At 45.8% G+C, this 18,717-nt stretch overlaps 1 protein-coding gene across 6 annotated transcripts in view; it reads left to right on the top strand.

The window, feature by feature from the left end:
• Positions 1-18,717, top strand: part of LOC310704458 (uncharacterized protein) — a 62,204-nt gene that overhangs the window by 244 nt on the left and 43,243 nt on the right. For 4 of the 6 annotated variants that reach the window (XR_014524778.1, XM_083497956.1, XM_083497954.1 and 1 more), the window contains exon 1: positions 9-794. Coding sequence is in view for 3 of the 6 variants with exons in the window: in XM_083497956.1 (XP_083354082.1) it covers positions 613-794 (182 nt within the window). In the remaining 3 variants the exon portion in view is untranslated. Of the gene's footprint in view, positions 1-8; positions 795-11,328; positions 11,420-18,717 lie in introns of those variants that run through there. The other 2 variants (XR_014524777.1, XR_014524779.1) reach the window with 2 other exon arrangements.

Here is an 18,717-nt window from a genome sequence, read left to right on the forward strand (position 1 = left end):
GTTAGGCTGGGAGGCAGTGACTGGGCCAAGGTTCCCCTGTGAGCTTCGTGGCTGAGTGCGGATTTGAACTCTGGACTCCCAGTTCTTTGTCGGACACACTAACCCCTGCACCACGCTGGCTCTCAGATGGGCCTTCTCTTTGAACCAGCAGGGCAATTCTAATGTTCATATAGGGAGAACATATATGCCTCCTATGTGCCTCCCCCCCTTTAAGGTGTTGGACACCTTAAATACAACATTGTGGAGGAAATCATTAAGGGCTGCTTCACACCTGGAGCACCCCAAAACCCACTTATGTTTCCTTGTAATACTAAATCTTGGAGCCCTGACTATATGAGACTGAATTGCTAGGTCAGCCTTTAACTCAATTTCTTTACATTCTGGCCTCTGCAGAAATGCACCTGTTTAAAGCTAAGGCAAGCAGCAATCAGTGTGATGCACTCCAGATGTTGCTAGATTCCCGACTCCCATCATCAGCCCCAGCCAACACAGCCAATGGGCTAGAGGCGGTGGCAGCAACATCTGAAGGGCACCACATTGGCTGTCCCAGGTCTAAAGGATGCCCTGGGACTGCAGAGCAGAAGGAAGGCACACACCCTCCTTGCCTCTGCTATGAAGTCTGTGAGACATACATCCACTAACAGTCTGCACCCTCTTCTTCCCGGGAAGAAGAACATCATGGCAGTTGTGCTGTCAAGCAAAGTCTTTGTGGCAAAGGTCCAGGGCCCCATTCAGCGCCATCATGAGCAGGAGGACTTCCAAAGTGCAGCAGAGCTGGCTGCCCACATTTTGAAGTAAGTGAAGTTGTAATACACGTTGCCATTTCAAGTGTGGGAGGGGGGGGGCTAAGGCCATCATGCTGCCATTTAGGTTTAAAAATCATAGTTGGGGGAAATAAATGAAACAAATGGCCACATTCTGTGTTCACGGGTTTTGATATTCTTTTGGTCTTCTTAAGCATAGTTTATACTTTAGCAGAGCAGCTTGTAAAATTCTGAAGGCTGGAACAAAAAAATGCTGAGGACTGGGTTGTGAATTGAACTGGAACGGAATTAGGTGCCTTTTGCAGAGGGGTGAACCGGAACTGGAACGAATCCCATTTTTTAAAACAAACTTCTTTGGTAAAACTAACCATCATACACAAAGCAGGCCAAAATCACAGCTGGATTTATTACAAATATTTTACAAAACAAGGAAATGAGGTTTTACTAACACACAGCCAGAATCAAAGGGTGGAAAGTGCTATTGAGTGGAGACTCATTAATTTCCCAGCAGGAGTTCATGTTGCCTTGAAAGCACATTGTGCAGCTGAACACGAGTCTTCATATAACATTGTCTCATGTGACCATTTATTGTTGAGCAGGTAAAGATGGATTAGTGTCATCATTGTGAATGGTTTTGAAACAATCCACCCTTCAGAATAAACCTAACCTATAATTTTGCACTGCTATAAATCATGGTAATTGTGAAAAAGAGTCAATTTGCTTCTAGGTTGAGTCACCTGTTTAACAAGGAAGAAGTATATATATTTTCCCTTTCCACTTATCAGATGCTGGATGTACAGACAGGCTGTGACCTACAGTCCTCTAGTGACTAAATTTCCCAGACTTTGCTGGTTTTTTACTCACTTGTAGAAATAATAGCAAAAGCACATTCCTGGGGTATGGGGAATGGAAGGATGGGCTTCGTTTTATACTTCAGGGACCCTATACGACATTCAGGGGAAAGGATTAGCAGTTATTATAGGGCCACTGTTGCAGCCCCATATTAATTAGGGATGAGTCAACTGAATCACATTCCATCATTATAATGAGAAACTGAGAGGAGGTGATTCTACAGCTTTTGGTCAGAAAATAGTTCAACAGACTGATCTGAAACTTGGCTGTGTAAGAGATGTCAATTTGAGGATGGTCCATGCCAGCTCTAGGGTAGAAATAATAAAGGCCTTCTTTTAAATGAATTAAATGTTTGACAAGCTGAAAGATGGCGTGCATTTTTCTTCCATGGGTTTTACTAGGATGATTTTTAGGAAAATATTTCTCAATTTGTTCAGCATCTTTTGGGAAATGATTTGCCATGTTGGGTCAAATACAACAAGCATGTGCCTTTACTCATGAATTGTATAACATGCTTGCAGTTTTGGTTTGTTTTTCTTTTTAAAGGCATTTCTGTGGCCAGTGTTAGTCAATGGGATTTCAGAAGGGTGTTCATCACACATGTTCAATATGAACCTGTTCTGAGAGTAGGTTAAGTGGAAGGAGAGTTGAAAGGGAAGTTTAGTGGTGTGAGAGTGAGTGACAGAGAGGGTGTGTTGGCAAACAGCTGTGTGTGAGGAACATGAAAGGACAGTGGGAGGGAGAGATGAGATGTTTGCTAAAGCTCCAGCATGCTGGGAAATTACAACTGCTAAGGGTCATACATTTAACATAAATGTTCTTTAGGCAATATTGATATTATGCCCTACGCTTTGGTTAGTTCTAGTTTCACTGCTGCATTGGAGTTGGATGGCTGTCAGTGGCAGTGTGGTGGACCTAAGTCCCTAAGATTGTCCGTACACTGCAATAGACACACGAAGTCTATGCAACTGAAGATATCATGCAACTGAATATAGAACACTGGTGTTATAAGTACTTAATTCAACTGGTGACCAATGCTATCCAGCTGGTAAAGCCAATTAACATATGTAGCATGATCAAAATCCACCTTTCCTTAACAAACAACACCTGCAATAGTTTCTTCTGCTACATGATGTGCCCAGTTCTCATTGGCCTATGATGACACTACTTGTCAAATTCATAGTCGATGGCTCATTATAGTTTTGGTATCCTACAGTGACTTAACTTTTTTTTTTTACTACGTTTAAAAGTAGGAATATTCTATGAACATGCCAAGATAGAACATAATGCTGCAAACCTTTATTATCTTTTAATTTGACCCTTTTCCTCTCCTCAAGTGCAAGAAAGAAATGCAAATCCACCCCAACACTGATCAAGTCCACAGTTGCTTGCAAATCACAATAAAATATCCCCCCAAGGCCCTATTTGGTGTGCCTTCAAACAGGGCTGTGAGGCAATTAAGCGCAAGAGATAGGAGCTTCTCAGCTCTGAAACGCCAACATTCTGGTGGATATCTGGTTCTTTTCACAATAGTTCCTTAAAGTCACCAGAATACCGGTTCAACCCCTTGGGCATGTGAAAATAAAACTTTCTTCTGCGTAAGCAGATTTCATCACACCAGCTGCCATTGAGAAAGACCTTCCACTCTTTCAAGTTATATACTGTAGTTAACAGTGCAGCCCTGCACATGTCTACTGAATTCGATGGGGCTTACTTCAAGGTAAGTGAGTACAGGGTAGGATTGGAGTCAAAGGGAGCCAATATACAACCATAGTTAATATCTCTGCTTGTGTGATATTCTCTGCATATCACACTAAGCTAAACTAGTGCATGAGCTCACAGATTTAAATTCAAAATGAAAAAAAATCTTTTTTAAAAATTCTAAGAACCAAGGCATACGTAGCATGGAAACATAGTAAGAACAATATTAAGCATGGTAAGATCTTGCTCATCTAAAAGAGAGCAGGGATTGAGTCAGGCAGATCATAGGAGGACATCTTCTACCCTCCTCACCTAGGGGTAAAGTCCTTCAGGTTCTACAACAATTAACTTTATACACATGATTAATGATTTCAGGATCCATTTATTCTAACATAAATCTTAGTTAATTAATTTCTAGCATTATTGGCTTGGATCCTAAGTTCACAGAAATAACATTTTAAGCAGAGGTTGGATGGCCATCTGTCATTGATGCTTTAGTTGTGATTCCTGCATTGCAGGGGGTTGGACTAGATGGCACTCAGGGTCCCTTCCAACTCTACAGTTCTATGATTTCCCATCCTCTCCTTCCACTGCAGTCACCTTCATACTCCCTCTGCACCTCCCAAATCTCTGGAGGGTGAAGAGCTAAAAAATATGGGATGGGGATCAGGGGCCTGCTGGGGGGGGGATAAGAATAATATTATAATAATAATTTATTATTTATACCCCGCCCATCTGGCTGAGTTTCCCCAGTCAATCAATCCAGTTTGGGGTGATTCTGCCCCCACCCCCCGGCAGCATCCTCCCATACCTCGTCTCACAGAGTATGTAGGAAGTGGAAGAAATGATAAACTTTCCTTGCATTAAGTTAATTTAAGACCCAAGATCACATGCACACCATACATTTAAAGCACATTTATGCCACTTTAGCAGTCATAGCTTTACCCAGCAAATTATGGGAACTGCAGTTTATCCCTTACAGAGCTACAGTTGCCAGCACCCTTAACAAACTGCAGTTCTCATGGTACTGTGGTACGGGGATCAGCCATATCTGTTGAAGTGGTATAAGAGTGTTTTCAATGCATGGTGCAGATGTGCTCAGGCCAGTGCATTGCTGCAAAGACTGCAAGAACTTAATGTTTCACCCATGTTATTAGAAAGTGCCAGCCATTGCCTGTCCCTCTTTATTTCATATTAAAATTTCTCTGAAGGTTCAACCAAGTGACAGTTACCCAGTAATGCTAGAAGAAGCCGTGCGCCAGCAGCAACTTGCTTTGACACACTTGGCTCAGTGTGTTCTATGGGAATAACCTTACTTAACCAGAACCCTTTTTACAAAGGTTTCTGATTTCACTTGGCCTAACTTCTCAGCTACTCTGCCTGTCACTGTCCTTTATAAGAGATGCTGGGAGTTACTCATCTACCATTTCCTGATTTGGAACTCCTAAATCGAGAGGGGAGGTAGTCCTGGGTATCCAGCCACAGCAAAACTGGCATTCTTATGCCACCCCTTCTCCCATGGATATCCTGCTCTGGCTCAACCAGGGTATAGGGCAAGGTGCGGTTCAAGGCTAGATGTGAAGCTTTGCTCTGGGGAACATGGAAGTTGATCCAGCAAGTAATAAGCAGAAACTGAGTGCTTTTGTAGCAGTAGCACCAGGTGCAGCTTTATGAGAAAGGACGGTGTGAGGGTTTGATTAGCTGCTTGTGCGTGAAAACGTGCTCCCTCAGAGTTTGTGCGACCCCACAAACCTCCGTGTGTGACGGAGCTCCTCAGACATGTCTGCTCTAGTCACTAGTAGAGTCCGACAGTGGCTGTCTGCGGAAGCGTTTCCAGCAAAGAAGTTCCTTAACGGAAACGCGTCTCCTGGACTCACGGCGTGACAGTTTCCTGCGAGGTGTGGGTCTGCCTATGGGAGACTCCGATACCTCCCCACTGTTCTCGCTGGAAGCCTCCCTGAGCCCTCCCTCCTGCTCGCATTCCCTCAGAGACCCACTCCTCCCCCTGCTGGTCCCTGCTTCAGCAGTTGAGTCTCTTTCATCCTGCCTGAGTCCCTCCACCACCTGATGCTCTGATGGCAGTTCCCTGACATCCACCTCCCCTCCAGGGCCCCCCTCACCCCCTCCCAATTCCTCCCCCCTGGGAGGTGAAGGGCTAAAACCCCGAAACGAATCTTCCTCATCTTCTGACGTCTCGAACAATTCTCTCCATCGATCGTCGTCCTGGCCAGCTGAATCCTCTTCCTCTTCAGAATCTGGGAACCCCTCCAACTCCTCTTCCTCGTCGGTGGTGGCAAAGTATTCCCTTCGGAACCTCGCTACCGGCTGAGGTTTACGTGGGAACCTCTGATGAAAAGTCTCTATTAAAACCTCGTCATTGACATCCTCTGCCCTAACCCAGGTGTTTTCCGACTCCGGTTCCCCTTCCCACATTACCAAATACTCTACTTGATCTCCCTTCCACCTGGAATCGAGGATCTCCGCTACATGGTAGCTGTGTTCCTTCTCCTCCATTGCTGGTCCCCTAGTGACCCTCCCCTCACTGTCTCCTCTATACGGTGACAGCAACGACCTGTGAAAAACTGGGTGCAGCTTCATGTGGTTCGGTAACCGGAGCCTGAAAGCCACTGGATTGACCTGCTGTATGACTTCAAACGGACCCAGCCTTTTGGGTCTTAATTTCTTGCAACCTCCTTTGAATGGCAACCCTTGGGTTGACAGCCACACCTGGTCCCCCACCCTGATGCTTTCACCTTCCCTTCTGTTTTTGTCTGCCTGCCTCTTATATTCCTCCTTAGCCCTGTTTAAATTGAGTTGGAGCTGGCGATGGATCGCTTCCATTTCTTCCACGAACTGTTCTGCAGCTGGAACGCTCCAGTTCTCCCCCTCCCCCCCTGGGAAGGCTCTGGGATGGCACCCGTGATTAGCCAAAAAGGGGCTCATCCCCGTGGACACGTTCTCTGCATTGTTGTAGGCAAATTCTGCCAACGCCAACTTCTCCACCCAATCATTCTCTCTGTCATTAACATAACACCTCAAATATTGTTGGAGAACCCCATTTGCTCTTTCCGCCTGCCCGTTGGTTTCAGGATGACGGGCCGTCGAGAAATTAACCTCTACATGCAGTAAGCTCATGAGCTTCCTCCAGAACCTGGAAGTAAATTGTTTCCCTCGGTCTGAAACCACCCTCAAGGGGGCGCCATGCAACCTAAACACATTCTCTACAAACAATTTGGCGGTTTCTTCTGCTGTAACCGCATGTGAGCAGGCTATGAAGTGGGCCATTTTAGTTAACAGGTCTACTACAACCATGATGGCTGTTTTCCCTCTAGACCTTGGCAGATCAGTCATGAAATCTATTGCCACTGCTTCCCACGGTCTCTCAGGTGTGGGCAGTGGTTCTAATAAACCAGCCGGCGCCCGCCTCTCCCCCTTGGCTCTTTGGCATTGTTCACACCCTCTCACATACTCCCGCACATCTTCCCTGACCTTGGGCCACCAAAATTCCCTGGTAACCAGCCACATGGTTTTGTGTTGCCCAAAGTGCCCTGCTGTGGGGCTATCGTGCAGCTGCTTGAGTACCTTCTCCCTCAATTCCCCTTCAGGTATATATAACGCTCCCTTATAATACAATGCCCCATTTCTCTCCTCAAAACCACCGGATTTGTCTTCCTCCCCTCTGAGATCCCTGAGTTTCCCCTGGGCGTATGCATCCTGCACCGTACCCTCTATCAATTCCCTTTGCCCCACCAAAGTCGCCCCACACACCCAGCGGTCCTCTGGAATGATATGGGTTTCTTCGGGTGCTCCCTCCCCCTCCAAATATTCAGGTTTGCGTGAGAGAGCGTCCGCCCTAACATTCTCTGGGCCTGGCACATAACAAATCTCAAAGTTAAATTTGGAGAACTCTTGGGCCCATCTCAACTGCCTTTGGTTGAGCACTCGCGCCGTTCTCCAGTACTCTAGATTTTTATGGTCCGTGCACACTTGCACTTTATGTTGTGCACCAACTAGCAGATGCCTCCATCTCCGGAACGCCTCATGAATAGCAAGCAGTTCTCGGTCGTACACCGTGTAGTTCCTCTCGGATTTGTTCAGCTTCCGCGAGAAGAAGGCACACGGACGCCACTCTGACTCCTCCTTCCCCGGCTGCAGAAGAAGCACCGCCCCTATGGCTCTGTCAGATGCGTCTGTTTCAACCCTTAGCTTCTTTCGTAAATCCACATGCAGAAGTTGTTCTTCAGAGGCGAAGGCCCTTTTCAGTTCCTCAAACGCTCGCTCCGCCTCCGCCGTCCATACAAACTTCTTTTTACTGCTGAGACAGTCAGTGATGGGCGCCGTCAGATGGGCGAAGTTGCGGATGAACTTACGATAAAAGTTTCCAAACCCTAGGAACCTCTGCACATCCTTCTTGGTTTTGGGTGTTTTCCATTCCAGCACTGCCTGTACCTTGCCGGGATCCATGGCCAATCCCTTGTCTGACAGGCGGTACCCCAGGAATTCCACCTCCTTGGTATGGAACCGACACTTCTCCAGTTTGACCCACAGCCTGTTGGCTTGCAGTCTGCTCAACACTTCTCTGACGTCTCTCACATGTTGCTCCTCATTCTCAGAATACACCAACACATCATCTAGAAAGGCAACGCAATTCTTGTAGAGCAAAGGGCCCAGCACGTGGTTCATAAAAGATTGAAAACACGCGGAGCCTGCTTGTAATCCAAATGGCATAACGAGGTATTCAAACGCCCCCAAAGGGGTAAACATGGTGGTTTTCCATTCATCCCCTTTCCTTATGCGTATCAGGTTGTACGCCCCCCTTAGATCCAGCTTTGTGAAAATCTTTCCCTTCCTCACCCTGGTCAAAATATCATCAATTCTGGGCATAGGGAACGCCACCGGTTCAGTCACTGCATTCAGCCGCCTAAAATCACATACAAGTCTCGGCTTGTCCGCATTTTTTTTGTCCACAAAGAACACTGGGCTCCCCCCTGCTGCTTTGGACTCTCTGATGAAGCCTCTCTTCAGGTTCTTGTCAATGAACCCTCGCAACTCCTGCATTTCCCTGTCTGACATGGCATACAACTTGCCCACGGGAAGCTGTGCTCCTGGGAGTAAATTGATCTGACAATCAAAGGGTCTATGAGGTGGTAGTTGGTCAGCTTCCTTCTCGCTGAACACGTCGCTGAGATCTGCATACTGTGGTGGTACCTTCACCTTCCCCATTACTTCAGTCCCTGCTAGGGTGGCTTGGGCCCCTGCTGAACCCTTCTCCCCTTTGCAGTGTTCTAGGCAATGTGCTGAACCAAAGGACACCACTCTTTGATGCCAGCCAACCAGCGGATCATGTAGAGCTAGCCAGCTCATTCCCAAAATAATGGGAGCGCCTCCCAGGGTGGCCACATTAAACGCTATCAGTTCTGTGTGCCTTGCCACCCTCATTATCATTGGGACAGTCTGCAAGCGGACTCCTCCTCCCAACAACTCCCTGCCATCAATCGTGGTCACCTGCAGGGGGTTGCTTAAAGGGATGGTCTGTATCTGGTGTTCAGCAGCAAACTCCTTGCTCATAAAATTGCAGGAGCTGCCTGAGTCCAATAGCGCCTTTATTTTTAGGGGGTGCCCATTCTGCAGCTCTAGGGACACTTCAATCACTAGAGCAGGTCGAGGAGCTTCTGGCACGGGCACTTTCACTGCTCTTTGGCCTGGCTGCAGTGCCCCAATTGTGGCAACCAGGCGTTGGCTTTTACTTGCTCCGCTCCCCCTTCTTCTCCCCCCTCAACAGCTCCCACCATCCCTTGCCATTCCTTCCTCTGGGGGCAGACTCTGGCAAAGTGGCCTGGCTGTTGGCAGAGATAGCATTTCCGGGGGCCCTTTCCCTCCTTCTTAGCTCCCTCGCTGGTTTTTGAAAATGCGCGCGCGCGCGCTGTTCCGATTTCCATCGGCTCTGCCGGCGGGAAAGCTGGCTCAGGAATGTCTGGAATGCGGAACTCCTTCCAACGTTCCCCTCTCCCTTCCCGCCTCTCCAAGGCTCTTGCCTCCTGCCGCGCTCCTATGGTCAGCGCAGATTTGGTCAGCTGATCCATAGACTCCGCCCTGGGGCTCCGTGCCAGCTCGTCTTTCACCCCCGAAGAAAGACCTTCTTCAAATAGCATTTGAACGGGTGCCGCCGATAAATCCCAACTCAGTCTGTGAATCAGCATGGTAAACTCAGTCCAATATTCACGGACAGATCGACTTCCCTGCTTACAAGCCATTAGCTGTCTGCGCACCACCCCTTCCTCAATATCGCTGGAAAACATGATATCCATTGCACGAAAGAACTTCATTGTGTCCTTTAGTATGTCATTGTGCGTTGCCATTAGGGGTCGAACCCAGTCTCTAGCCCCTTTCTCAAGATGCCCAATTACAAAAGCAACTCGCGATTCCTCATCAGGGAACTCATCGAACTGCACATTAAGGGCATATTGCATCTCTGTCCTAAAAGCATGGTAGTCCTTGGGGTCCCCCCCAAATTTTTGCACCAATCCTGGTACCTTTCTGGGGAATTGCGTGGCTCTCCCCTTCTTGTCTGCATCCTGAGCCCTTCTCTCCTCCAACCTCGCCGTCTGCAGGGCCAGTTGAACCTCCAACGCTCGGTATCTATCTTCCAAGCTTGGACCAGCTCCAGCCCCTGCTCCTCCGGTTCCGGTTGGTTCGCTCATGATGCCTTCTCTTGCACAGGCAGCGTACAAAGACTGTCGGACTGCTGTGAGGGTTTGATTAGCTGCTTGTGCGTGAAAACGTGCTCCCTCAGAGTTTGTGCGACCCCACAAACCTCCGTGTGTGACGGAGCTCCTCAGACATGTCTGCTCTAGTCACTAGTAGAGTCCGACAGTGGCTGTCTGCGGAAGCGTTTCCAGCAAAGAAGTTCCTTAACGGAAACGCGTCTCCTGGACTCACGGCGTGACAGTTTCCTGCGAGGTGTGGGTCTGCCTATGGGAGACTCCGATACCTCCCCACTGTTCTCGCTGGAAGCCTCCCTGAGCCCTCCCTCCTGCTCGCATTCCCTCAGAGACCCACTCCTCCCCCTGCTGGTCCCTGCTTCAGCAGTTGAGTCTCTTTCATCCTGCCTGAGTCCCTCCACCACCTGATGCTCTGATGGCAGTTCCCTGACAGACGGTATAGAAATCTAATGAATTAAATAAATAGTACCACTTATGGTTACAAGATGCTTCTTTGCCTAAAGGGGCCTAGGCCTTATATACAGCTGTGGAGTGGGGGAGGCTCAGGCCTTCTGCAGGAGAGCCCTCCAAATGCGATGATGGCAGTGCCACACCCTCAGGTTGGGGGTGCTACTCTGTAGGTTCATTGGGTATGCAGTGCCCTGCATACCTGTCAGGGTTGGAGTCCTCACCTTCATCACTCGATTAAGAGGAATCCTGCTCCTGTTCCTGTTCCCTGACAACAGAATGGTACAGGTTAGTTGTTTTCTATTACAGCCCTTGCACCACCTCTCAGTTAGGGCCCTGCTCCTGTTTGTCATGTTCTTCCAGGGGTTTGACTCCTGCAGTGGGTGATCTTCTTACTCCCCAACCTGCATCACTGTCTCAGGACAGTCCACTCTGCTGTATTGAGAAATTTCTCATCTTGCCTGGTATCTCGAAAGTGGATAGGCGAGCATCAAGTTGCTGTACTTTCTCTTCCAGCAAGGCAACCAGCTTGTACTTGCTGCATGTGTAGTTTTTCATATTCTGAGACAGGAATACAAACATGGCACAGGTGTTGCAGGTCACGGCGGCAGCTCCCTCGCCGTCCATGTCTCTTGGTCCTACGTACACTATGAGGCAGCGCTCCAGGCCTATCCCACAAAACACCCTTGCAAACACTCCTGTTTACAAGTCCTTGGTCACAAGCTCCCACAGGCTGCGATAAATAGTTGGGTTGCAACATCGGCCTGCTCCCAACCCTCTCCAAACTGGCAGAGATCGTTGGTTGTTTATGAACATCGCTGCCATGCTTCCGGCAAATAGGAACACAGGAGATGTGTGAACAGGGATGTAGCGGAGTGACGTTCAGGAGCTTTTTCAGAGCTGGAGCAAGACCAAAATAATCAGAGTGGCAAGGTGACTGAATGAATCTCCCATGGCAAGTAAATGTGGTGACAATGAGACTTTTAAGATTGTGGCAAATTATCATCAAGGGAATCTAAGAGTGAGGAAAATAATCCAGCATACTACTTTCTTTTTCTTTGGCGAGGTTCCTACTTTTCACTAACAGTTTAAATGTCAACACATCTGTCTGAGATTGTTTGCGTGTCTAATTAAAAGCTAAAGGTTGCGTTTTTAGCTAGCCAGAGGTCTTGTGTAAAAAGCTCATTGTGTTTCACAAACTGATCAGTCAGAATTCAATGGAGTTTGCTACCCCAGGATACTATACTCAGGATTGCAATCATGCTAGTACTAATAAATTGTGTATTATGCAATGTATTACTGCCACAGAGAGAAAGAGAACAGACAGACCGACCTGCCTGGATTTGTGGCATGGCTACATTGGGGCGTGACTACAGGGGCTGACATGGTGAACTCCTGTTCTCCAAAAAATTTCCACTGTCCCACTGAAGGGAAGCTGAATGGAGGCAAGCAGTGGGGCTACCAGTTACTTCCCTTCATCTGGGAACCAAAGTGGGAATTGGCTTCAGACACATCCTTGGCGCTAACCCTTCCCCCACAGTTACAGGGTTTCTCTTCCCAATCCTCCTTTTTGTGAAAAGGGCAATAATAGACTCTGCACCCACCCAGAATGCTGTGTATGTGAATGGGGAAGGCACATGCATAAAATGCACATCTCTGCCCTGCCCGTCACGTCTAGATTGGCCTTGAGCAACTGAAAATGTAACATTAGCAGAGCACACAGCACAGCAAGTGTTTGGAGGCAGTTTTCTTAACAGGCTCTTCTTCCTTGGCTGCTGCAGTCAAAAGCTCCCCCTCCTGTTGCAATCTGTCAAGAACAAACTTGTCTGTGACAGCTGTTAGCTAAAATTGCTAACATATCCCACTCTTGGAGAAAACAAACACAAGGGTAAAAGCTGGCGTTTTCTGCTTTTGTGCTTTCTGAATTCACGTACAATAGTCATTTTTTGGTTAGCATTTTAAAAGAGAATAAAATCAAATAGAAAGCCATTCATTCAGCCCGAATAGATTAACAGAACATTTGAGATGCATTACTCAGAATAGCATCTGCCCAGAGCCAAGCCTCCATTGGAGAGGAGCCAAAACGTACTGTGAGAGGGTTTCACTTGATTCTCATGTTACTAAAAGAAACTGTTCAGTTGCTTTCTCTGGTCCTCCATGCGCAGTCCCGTATACTTAATACAGCAGCAATTGTCCCTTGACATGTAAGCAGGCTTCTCGGTTCCTTATCTTATCTATGAGATAACAAAGCAGTATTTCTTTATAAAGAAGAAAGCAGCCACTGTATGAATGGAATATTCACTCTTAGACTAGAGCATAGGTGAATGAGGTACTGTAACTGGCACACTGAATGAAAATCTCTAGGCTTAAAATAGGATCAGAGAAGAGACAGATACTTCACTCTAAAAGGAAGAGCACAGAAATAATTTTCAAATGGTCTTGAGTGCTGGAGCAAACTATCAGGAGTACCATTTCAGATTTTGAGGGAAGGGTAAGGATGGAAATTCACAGCAGAACTGAAAGGCCTGTTCCTTCTGTGCACAAGAGGATGGAGTGTGTGTCATTTTAAAAGCATTTCATAATAATAAGAGACACAGAACCATTGTCAGAAACACTAGGAGGTATGCATGACTGTTCTTCAGTATATTAATGGCAGTCCTTCCATTTTTTTGGGGGGGGGGAATTACTTTGATTTGCAAAAACCTGAAACCACACACACACACACACACACACACACACACAATCTGCTATTTGACTTTCTATGGCCAGATCAGATGGAAGGAAGAAGAAAAGTGAAATGCAGGCAAAACTAAGGTTGTTTTATTTTTCTTTTAACTTATCCACCATATATTGAGGAGGAACATTCAAAATGACATGCAATATAGAAGAGTAATTTTCAGTTAGAACAACTACTTTAAATTAGTGAGAGCCAGAAGTTATTATAAATATATTGAAATGAGAGTCAGAGATTTTTGCTGTGAAATACTTGTCCAACTCTTTAAATTCACAAAGTGTTCTACAACGGATTCATTTGTAAAGCAAAATGGTGTGTCTGAATGGTAACCTATTTGAATGGTGCAGATGGTTGTGTTCTTCAATCGCTCGTGCAAATCTGTAGATCCCTTGCCACTATCTTTCAGTCCTTAACCAGTATTCATGACAGACACATTTCATAGGAAGCTCCGTGCTATAGATATCTGATATGGGAACTATTTTTAGCTGCAGGTCTGGTCTATTTATTTGATTGCACTGGCGTGAATAAGCAGTAAGCAAAGAAGCTGTTTCAGAATACGCATTACACGTACCACCATGTTTTTCACTAAAAGGACCCATGAGCTTAAATCCTTCTTTTATTCTTTTGTCTGATTGAAAGATGGAAAACTGCAGAGATAAAATGCAAGGAACAATACATAAGAAAAAATGGCAGACGTATCTGAAACTTTTGCATAATGTGGTAAGCAGCGCATGAAGCGCCCTGAGATCTTGTGATGAAGGGTGGTATATAAATCAAATAAATAAATAAGCCAGCCAGCCAGAGAGAAGGCTTCGGAACACAAATGTGAAGCTATTCTTATTCATTCTGCTAATATTTACAGCTATTGTATGATGTGAATGTGGAGCTTTGCCCTCAGTCACCAACAGGGGGCCACCTTGTCATGTGCACTCACTTTCCTAAGCTATGAAAAGTTCTAGGGGCATTGTCCTTACCTGGATTTGGTTTCATTTGGAAAAGACCAGGGATTCATGGTTTTTCTGTCTTTGGGGACTGCACCAGGTTTGAAGGGGCCCTAAGCAACAAGGGAAATATCAGTAGCAGTTGCAGCTTCTTTGTCCAGAGCTTCTTTGCTCAGGTCCAGGCTAAGCATCACCACATATCCCCCCCATAGACCGGCACTGCTAAGACGATGCACTGGGTGAAACAACCCTGACAGTCGCCATCTTCATTTTCCCAGATGCATTCTGGGGAAATGAAGATGGAAGCAGCTGCAGGTTCACCCAGCTAAAAGCATGCTGCCATCCAAATGTTTGCCTAACCGTTCTGGGTGCTGATGTTGGGCATGAGGGTATTATTTGAGTTTATTTACAAATATTCAGGTTGAGCATAGATGGAGGCAGATATCTTTTTTTTAAAAAAAAAAAACAACAACACTCCCGCAACAAATCCATTGACCCTCATCAGATCTCCAAAGAGGCCGGCCCCAAAATGGGTTTTCCAATGCTCAAAGCTCTCTGACTTTCTCCATCCCAGTCAAAAACTACATTACTTTTGTATAGCAAGGGTGGTGTTCTCACAGACACAGATCTAACTTGACATCATCTTTAGCTGGAATGTGGGGGGGGGGGACAGAAAGGCATGTTTTGTTGAAATGGCCCTCGCTTTCCAGAGGTGCCCCTAGCTATTTCCAAGCCATTGTATGTTATTTACCTGTCATTTTCCCAGGAAAAGATGTGCCTGGCAATCTGGCCTACTGCCTGTTAAAGAAGTTTCAAGCTGTTGTTTGTCCCACAGCTGTTAAAGGCACAGATGCCTTGCCAGAAAACCAAAACAAAACTGGCAAACTTCTGGAAAGGGACACACATGGTGTGGTTTGCATTGGACAATGTTTTCAAATTCTTGTGGTACAGAAAGTATTTTGTACCTAGTATGTGCAAATACAAGGCACAAACAACACTTTGAACATTGCTTTGTTTGGCATGCTAATGAAATAACTAAGGCCAAATTATTATTAACTGCAAAACACATTTTGAAAGAGATTCTTGTTTTGATTCAGTGTTCAGCATTGCCAGCATAACAGATGGTGAAGACATTCAATATAATATCCAGCACATGTTTAATTAAACTGGATTTATGTCATTATGACCTTTTTAGAGACTTTAGGGGGGAAAGTAGCCCCTAAGAACCAGCAAAGAAGAGGCCTTGGGTTGGGGAGTCATTTTCACAGGAAATGCTTAGCAGTGAGCTGTGCTGAAAAGGAGAAGATGGGGTTGGATCATAGAAGTAGGAGAGGAGAAAGAAAATAAGAGGATCTAACATAGCTCAGTCGGTACAGCAAGAAATAACTCTTAATCTCGGGGTTGTGGATTTGAGCCCCACATTGGGCAAAAGATTCCAACATTGCAGGGGGCTGAACTAGATGACCCCTTGCATCTCTACAATTCTATGATTCAGTGGGATATTACACTGGCATAGGACCAGGAGTGGCAAGGTAGCTGAGCGTCATTTTCAATGATTGCTAACACTTTGCATATGCAATATGCTACATTTTAAATTTTATTTTATTTGTTTCACTGACCCACATCCCAAATCTCCAAATGCTCTTGTCTGCATTGCCATGGACAAATCATCATAAGCCTGGCTGGCTCTGCTTTCTGTCTGAGCTTCCAAAAGAATCACCATCCACTTCAGAGATGCTTTAGATGCCACAGGAGTTTGGGCTTCTACACAAGCAGCCAGTTTGGTACCAAGAAACCAGGGCCAAACTAGCAAAGTTATGGCCTGTTTTCTATGCTTCTTGATAGAAAGAGAGATGCCTGGTTACAGAATACTTCTTCTGTTTTCCAGATCTCACACAACTGGGATTGTCTTTTAATTCTCTCCCTGCCTAAAGTATACAACATATCCTGGCCATAGTTCTGTGCAGTTGTGACTGGTGGAGAGGCTTCCTCCAACAACCCGACAGCAGTAGATGTGTTCATTTCTTCTAAGCCTATTGCAAATCCATGCTATAAGCTAGCCAGTTGATCAAGCAGTATCACCTTTCCCTGCTACTGTATATCTTGGCCCTAAATAGCTGCTAAAGTGCATTCCCATTAGCACCCTCAGAATATAACTGGAACTACCCCTGCCAATGTACAGTCCCTGCTTCACAATTACTGTATAGGCTTATTTGTAAACACAAAGGCACACACGTTTTGTGGGTGCCCTGCTTTCTTAGGAAGGGGTGGGTATGAGAAATCACTGCCAATGCTCTTGCTCCAGCCTCAAGACTGCTGTAGCCTGTCCGTGTTCTGCTAGAAATCAAATTGGAATAGTAGCTCTTGGCTTGCCACCCACTCCCTACATCCCCTCATAGCAGGTGCAAGGGAACGTGTGCCTGCCAGCCATGCTCCGCATGTGTCAACACACCCACCATCTGATTTCCTGGCCAGTCAGCATTCCCCAGTGAGTTGGTGGGGCTGTACATGCGTAGAGCCCCTCTGCCAAATGCTTGGCCGCCAGGAAGGGAAGGCACAGCTGACTTGCAAGGGCATGGTCACTAGGAATGTTCCCACTAACCCCAATCATCTCTTGCACCTGTGAAGGGACCTCATTTGAGCACCCATTTTGTGCACCTTGGAACCTCAAAAGAGGAACGTAGGAAGCTGCCTTATACCATTGCTCCATCTTGCTCAATATTATCTACACTGGCTGGCAGCCAGCCTTACCTGGAGATGCCAGGAATTGACCCTGGGACTTTCTGCATGCCAAGCGGATGCCATACCACTGAGCTATGGCTCTTCCCTAAACAGGATTTAGCCAGAGTATGCCAGTGTTTAAACCTCTTTAGCTCACTTGTTTTGGAACAGAACTTGGAAAGAACCAAGTCTCTATGCTTATTTGTTCATTTGTTTCTGTTCTTTTAAAAAATATTTTTTAAAAGAATGTTTAAATTTTTGTAAAAGTTATTTGCCTACAGGGGTGCTGTTGCAACTTTTAAAGAAAGCATTATTTGTACAAAAATAGCCTTAAGCTGTTCAAGTAAATGATTGACACCTGGCCAATTAGCCATGATGTCAGAACCAAATTCTAAGGCAAGGGAAAGCAGGACATTTATGTACACTTTCCTCCCCCAGAGATTACATATACCGCCCATGCTTTATTAGAAATAAGTGTTTCCAGACCAAGGGGATGATGCATTTCTCCCAGAATGAAATTGCAGTCTCAGCAAATTTGCAGGACAGCCTTAATAAATCAGCTAAAGACACAATTAGTTTCATGGCTCGCTCATCCTTTCATTATACATTCTTGCACAATTGTACCCAGTTGCAAGCCATTCTGATTCTGTAACTTCTAATTCATGAAATTTCTGCATCCAGTTATAGGGTTGCAGCTTTCTCGCCATCATTCTTAGGGACGGGCTTATTTTATGGGATCCTACATATTATCTTTCAAAATTGTGCCTGTCAAGCCTGATGCATGATATTCTTTTCTAGTGAGAGAAGTTGTGTTTCTTTTTCAAGCTAAAGTGAAAAAGTATTGTTATATGTACAGTGGTACCTCACAAGACGAATGCCTCGCAAGACGGAAAACTCGCTAGACGAAAGGGTTTTTGGTTTTTTGAGTTGCTTCATAAGACGATATTCCCTATGGGCTTGCTTTGCAAGACAGAAATGTCTTGCAAGTTTGTTTCCTTTTTCTTAAAACCGTTAATACAGTTGCGACTTGACTTCGAGGAGCAACTCATAGCACGCGGTGTGGTAGCCTTTTTGGAGGTTTTTGAAGACTTTGGTGATTTTTGAAGCTTTTCCAAAACTTTTCCGACACCGTGCTTCGCAAGACGAAAAAAATCGCAAGACGACAAAACTCGCAGAATGAATTACTTTCGTCTTGCGAGGCACCACTGTACCTCACTTTCTCAAGCTACAAGAACTTCCAGGAGCAGCCCAACTCAAGTCTGCTTTCCTTGAAATGAAAGTAATGGAGGCTTCTGATGTTGTTATAGCATTCATTTTGTTTTACAGATGGACAAACATAGAACTGTGGAGTTGGAAGGGGCCCTGAGGGTCATCTCGCCCAACTCCCTGCAATGCAGCCATCTGAGTTTAAGCATCCATGACAGGTGGCCATCCAACCACTGCTTAAAAACAATCAAGGAATGAGTCCATTCGACCTCTGTTCTGCTGTCAAACAGCTATTACTGTCAGAAAGTTATTTCTGATGTTTAGTGAGAATCTCCTTTCTTGTAATTTAAATCCATTAGTTCGAGTCCTACTCTCCAGAGCAGGAAAAAACGAGCTTGCTCCATCTTTCATGTTACAACCCATTAGATATTTGAAGATGGCTATCATCTCTCCTCTCAGTCTTCTCTTATTTAGGCTAAACATTCCCAACTCCATCAACCATTCCTCATAAGGCTTGGTTTTCATCTTGATCTCCCTCCTCTGCACATTTTTTGGCTTTTCAATATCCTTCTTAAATTGTGGTGCCCAGAACTGGACACAGTACTCCAGGTGTGGTCACCCCAAAGCAG

Source organism: Podarcis liolepis (genome assembly GCF_965112155.1).
Source record: "Podarcis liolepis genome assembly, chromosome: 3".
Classification (NCBI taxonomy): domain Eukaryota; kingdom Metazoa; phylum Chordata; class Lepidosauria; order Squamata; family Lacertidae; genus Podarcis; species Podarcis liolepis.